The sequence below is a fragment of the Monoraphidium neglectum genome (assembly GCF_000611645.1).
Source record: "Monoraphidium neglectum strain SAG 48.87 unplaced genomic scaffold scaffold03975, whole genome shotgun sequence".
Taxonomy (NCBI): Eukaryota; Viridiplantae; Chlorophyta; class Chlorophyceae; order Sphaeropleales; family Selenastraceae; genus Monoraphidium; species Monoraphidium neglectum.
In genome coordinates, this window is record NW_014009654.1 from 1 (window position 1) to 5,292 (window position 5,292).

Sequence of the window (5,292 nt, forward strand, 5' to 3'; positions counted from 1 at the left end):
AGATACACCCAGTGGGTCCTCATGCCGACCGACGCCCCCGGCCCGCCCCCTGGCACCCCCGGCGCGCCGCCCCTGGCGCCCGCCAGCGTCGAGCTGTTTGACCGGGCGTTGACCGGCATGCTGGCGCGCGTGGGCGACCGCAACCGCCTGGTGCAGCAGTCAGCGTGCAGCGCCCTCGCGGTTATGGAGGAGCACGCAGGTGGGTCGCAGGGTGGTGCGGCGGTGGGTTGAGGTTGTTGAGGTTAAATTCGCGGGGCTCTGGCTGCAGGCACGTGCGCGCCATGTGCGCTTGTCTGCGTTTGTGTGCGTACGGGTGCGGGTGCGCTCTCGGGTGTGTGCATTTGTGGTCGGGAGACGGTTGTGCGGCGTTGGGTGCATTGGGTGCATCATCGTCCAAGCAGCGCCCCTGCACGACTGCTCGCCGCCCCGCCCTCCGCCCCCACACACAAAAATTAACAGCTGCCGCCACCAACGGCAAGGCGCTGCTGCCGCACCTGCCGTCCATCCTGGACACACTCGCTGCGGGGCTGCAGCACTACGGGCGCCGCACGCTGCGCGTGCTGCTCGACGCGCTCAGCACGCTCGCGGGGGTGGTGGGGCCCGCACTCGGCGACCCTGCGCTGGCGCAGCGCTTCATGCCGCAGGTGAAACCGCTGGGCGCGGGGGTGCCTAGAGGCGGCGCCAGGCCGCATAACGCAATGTGGCAAGGGCTGTGGGCGTCAAGCTTGCAGTGCAAGAGCGTGCAAGAGACGCAGCATTGAATCGGCCGGCTCGGCGTCAGTGGTGATGAGCGAGAAACAGGCTGCCGTGCCACTATTATCATCGAGCTTGCCGCCTTAGATGCCCCTGAGCAGTCAGTGTCACCTCCAAGCAAAGGCAGCCCTTCGTTTCAGCACAGTGCCTCACGCTCACGCACCCATCCACCCCAAATTCCACCCCATCTTGCATCACCCCCCCCCCTTGCAGCTGTTTGACCGCTGGTCGCGCCAGGGCCTCGCGGCGCCCGAGTCCGCGCCCGTGATGGAGGCGTTCAGCGCGCTGGCAGTGGCGATGCGCGGGGGCTTCGAGGCGTTCGCCAAGCCGGTGTTTGAGGGGGCCATGCAGGTCGTGCTCCTCATGCAGGAGGCCAAGGCTGCACAGGTGCGTGCTGTGTGTGTATGTGTGTGTTAGTGTGTGTGAGTGAGTGCGTGTGTGTGTGAGTGAGTGTGTGTGAGCGCGCGCACAACAGACTGCGAGTTGGCTGCCTGCGCGCGCGTTCCCGGCAAGGGCCAGGGTGGACGGACTCTGGCACCCGCCGCGCCGTGGCACCGATGTCTCTCCGCCGCCGTCCGCGCGCGGCTCCTGGCTCAACCCCGCCCGCTGTCCTCCCCTACACCCCTGCCTCCGCTCCCGCGCCGCAGGCCGCCGGCCAGCCGCCGCCGCAGGGCGTGCCCTACGAGCCGGACACGTACATGGCGGCGCTGGACCTGATAGCAGGCCTGTGCGACGCCCTGCGCGCGGGCGCGGAGCCGCTGGTCGCCGCGTCGCGCCTGGTGGCCGCGCTGCCGGACGCGTGCAGGGACGAGGCGCCGGACGTTCGGCAGAGCGCGTTTGCGCTCATGGGGGACCTCGCCAGGTGTGTGTGTGTGTGTGTGTGTGTGTGTGTGTGTGTGTGCGCGCGCGCGTTTGTGAGGCGGGCAGGGCGGGACGCAGGGACGCGCCAGATTAGGGCATCGACGCTGCTGGCCAAGGCGGGCGGGCATGAAGCCACGCATCGCCCCCACTGCTGGCAGCGCGGCGTCTGCCGTTCGCGTCGCACTCAAGCCGAGCGGCGTCCTTGTAGCGCACGCATATCTCATTGCTGCGTGGTGAGCTGCTGTGATGAGCTGCGTCCCGCGGACACTGCTGCTGACCGCGCATGCCCGCACTTTCACGCTTGGCCCGGCCCGCAGGGGCTGCCCAAGCCACCTGCTGCCGGCCCTGCCGCAGTGGGTGGGCCTCGCGCTTTCGCAGCTCGACGCGCCCGCCCTGAACGAGAAGGCAATGCCCGCCGCCAACAACGCCGCCTGGGCGCTCGGCGAGCTGCTCTGCCGCGCGCCGCCGGACGCCGCCGCCGCCGCCGCCGAGCGCGTGAGCGCGGCGATGCACTTCATCCTCTCCGGCGGCGTGCGCGTGACGCACGGGCTCAAGGAGAACGCGGCCATCACCCTCGGCCGCGCCGCGGCGGCCGCGCCGGGCGCGCTGGCGCCGCACCTGGCGCACTTTCTGAGCCCGTGGTGTGGCGCGCTGCGCGGGGTGCGGGACGAGGTGGAGAAGGAGGATGCGTTCCGGGGGCTGTGCAGGCTGGTGCCGCTCAACGTGGAGGCGGCGTGGCAGTCGTTCCCGCAGCTAGCAGGTACGGGGCAGGGCGTGTTTGTGGGTGTCGTGCGGGTGTTTTTGTGTGTGCGTGCATGTGTGTGAGTGTGTGTGGGGGGGGGGCGTGTTTTTGTGTGTTTGGGCACGTGCTTGTGAGTGTGTGTGTATGTGTGTGTGAGCGCGCAAGCACGCGCTCACATGCTTTGTCCGTTGGTGGACATGTGCTGTTGGGGTTCAGCAGGTTGCTGGCGGTGCAGCTGGCCGCGAGGCATGAGCGGTGTTTGGGACACCTGGTAGCTTCGGTTGTGGAACGAGCTTTGGCAACACACACACACACACACACACACACACACACACACACACACACACACACACACACACCACACACATACATGCTGGCGGCTGGGCCATGCACAGACCAGAGCCCGGCAAGGCGCCCAGAGCTGCTCACCGCTGCATTGCATGTAGCGCCCCTGGCTCAGCGTCACCACTTGCCGAACCCAACCCACCCACACTCCCGCAGCGGCCTTCGCCAGCTGGCGGCACATAGCGGACCAGCAGCTGCGCGCGGACATGACGAGCATCATGCAGAGCTTCAAGGCGGCGTACGCGGCGCAGTGGGGGGAGATGGAGCGGCGGTTAGAACCCCAGCTGGTCATGCGGCTGCGGGAAATGTACGGGGTGTAACCGGCAGCCTCCCGGCTTAGATGACAAGGCGCAGGGTTAACGAGGGCGGTGGGCCTTGATGCAGGAGGAGGTGCAGTAAAGGAGGGCGGGCTTTTGCCGGCTAGCCGTCAATGAATTTTGAGGGGGCGGTTGGGGAGAGGGCGTGACGTCATTTGCCGAGTCTGGTGGGCGGTCGCCGTGAGAGCCGCCTGCATGTCGCTGGCCCTTCACATCAAGACAGCACGACTTGGGACTGCACACCGCACTCTGTGACAGTCGTCGCCAGCGAATGGCCCCGTACCCCAACAGCAGCTCTGAGCTCTCGCTGCGGTATGTCATATGCGTCGAGGCGCTGGGCCCAGGCGCACTCGGTGACAGCTCTCAATTGCACGTTATTGTTAACACTTTTGCGACGGGTCAGGACTCAGCTCTCGCTGTAGACTTCTACATGCCCGAGGCTGCTTTGCGATCTGCACGCTCGTAGCTCAGCTGGTTGGACCGCTTGATCAGCCCCGAGAGGGCGCACGCTGAAAGCATGGCGGATAAGGTGGAGATACCGACTGTGGCGCTCACGCAGGTGCGACTTGGGTCCAAAGGCCCGACTCCCTTGAGCGACTGCCCACAGCAGGAGCTGCCACGCATGGAGCCGGTTTTAGGTTGATCAATATCAATTGATGTTCCGGGTGCATTTGAAATGAATCAAGGGCCTGCTGGCAGCACAAGGGGCCGCACTGCGCATGGCGCAGCAACGCGCTGCGCTGCATGGGAGTTGCCCCGCTGTGGCGCTCATCGGGCCTGTGCTGTGCCTTCGGTTCGCGAAGTATCCTGCGCGGCGTCTCCAGGGGCCGACGACGCCGGCGGCGCTGCCAGGCCTTCCGCGCCCCTGGGCTGCTGATCAGGCCTGCTCGCGCAGCTGCCGCCCCGGTGACCCCCGCCGGCGCCCTCGCCCGCGCACCCCAGATCATCGAGCGCCTGACAGAGCGCCGCATTTCCGTGGAGAAGGCGGTCACCACGCTCGGCGAGGCGCCCTCTGGCCTGCGCGATGTATTCGAGCTCTGCCGCGGCTTTGAGCGCGCCTTCACCAACATCGTCAACGTGAGGGCCGCCGCGCCGCGCCGCGCCTTGAGCGCGGGGACGGCCAGCAGGGCCACGCTCCCTGTCTCCCCACTCCAGCAGGCCTCGCGAGTGGCGAGCGCAGCGCAGCCGCCAGCAATTTGCGGAAGAGGTGTGGTTGGGCTGGCTGCTGCACACCTCGGCACCTGCCATGCAATGCAGTTCCCCATGCGCCGCCATCGCGGCCAATCGGATTCCGCAGGAGTCCCCCGCGGCGAACAAGATCAAGGAGGCGTTCTTCAGCGAGAAGGGGCTGGCCGGCAACGTGCAGAAGCTGCCGCTTGAGAAGGTGTTTGAGATCGAGAGCGTCAAGAAGGTGGGCAGGCGGCGCGGCAGGGGGCGCGGGGTGTCAAGTATATTACCAGGCCCGGGGCCCAAAGCGCGGCTTGGAGCGGCGGGTCTTCGCGGTGGCCGCGGCTGTGGCAGGGGCGGGGCGGCTGTGCCAGCAGCATGAACGACATTGCGTCAGCGGCTGCGGGGCGTGCCCAGGGGGCGACACCTCCGGCTTTTGTTGGAGTGCAGCTGGCGAAGACGCCCAGCGGCGGAGGCCAGTCCCAAGCAGTTCCCGGTGCCGCGTGCGTCGGCGAACCCCGGCACCGCCTTGACCTGAACCCCGCAGATCACTCGGACCGCGGACGGCTACCAGCCCCACCTGGTGTCGCCCGAGCGCGGCCTGCGCCTGATGGCCGTCAAGGCCATGGACCAGGTGGGCCAACTGCGGCCGCCCTGCTGCGCGCACACACACACACACACACACACACACACACCTACACACACACCTCGCCCAGCGCGGACGCTCCGAGGACGGCCCGCGCGCACACGCACACTGCGCACGCCGCCGCCAGGCGTCTCAACCCCTCATGCTCGCCACACGTTGCTTGTCTGGGCCGTCAAACACACTGCTCTCCGCCCTCTCCGCCCTGGGCTCGTGCCGCCCAAGGTGGAGGGCCCCGTCATCCAGTGTGTGTCTGCAGTGTACTCGATGCTCGTCAGCGCCGCGCGCGAGGCGGCCGCGGCGGCGGGCGAGCACACAGAGGCGGCGACGAGCGGCAAGGTGCCCCTCAACGTGCCCGAGTTCAAGAACGTGATCATGCCGGCGGTGGTGCGCGCGCTGGACGAGTGGAGGGCTGAGGCGGAGAAGAGTGAGCGGGGGGGGGGTGTGCGGAGTGGGGCCGAGGG

General features: G+C 67.9%; 2 protein-coding genes across 2 annotated transcripts; both read left to right on the forward strand.

Annotated features, from left to right (window-relative positions):
* Positions 1 to 21: 21 nt before the first annotated feature.
* MNEG_13673 (Transportin-2) lies at positions 22 to 3,021 on the forward strand (the record flags this gene model as incomplete). The annotated part of the gene is made up of 6 exons (XM_014037854.1): positions 22 to 199; positions 460 to 644; positions 967 to 1,140; positions 1,401 to 1,615; positions 1,932 to 2,374; positions 2,858 to 3,021. The coding sequence occupies 6 exons, from the start codon at positions 22 to 24 to the stop codon at positions 3,019 to 3,021; spliced, it is 1,359 nt and encodes a 452-aa protein (XP_013893308.1).
* Positions 3,022 to 3,535: 514 nt separating this feature from the next.
* Positions 3,536 to 5,244, forward strand: MNEG_13674 (hypothetical protein; the record flags this gene model as incomplete). Its single annotated transcript, XM_014037855.1, has 5 exons — positions 3,536 to 3,577; positions 3,961 to 4,095; positions 4,316 to 4,429; positions 4,733 to 4,819; positions 5,107 to 5,244. The coding sequence occupies 5 exons, from the start codon at positions 3,536 to 3,538 to the stop codon at positions 5,242 to 5,244; spliced, it is 516 nt and encodes a 171-aa protein (XP_013893309.1).
* Positions 5,245 to 5,292: the final 48 nt, after the last annotated feature.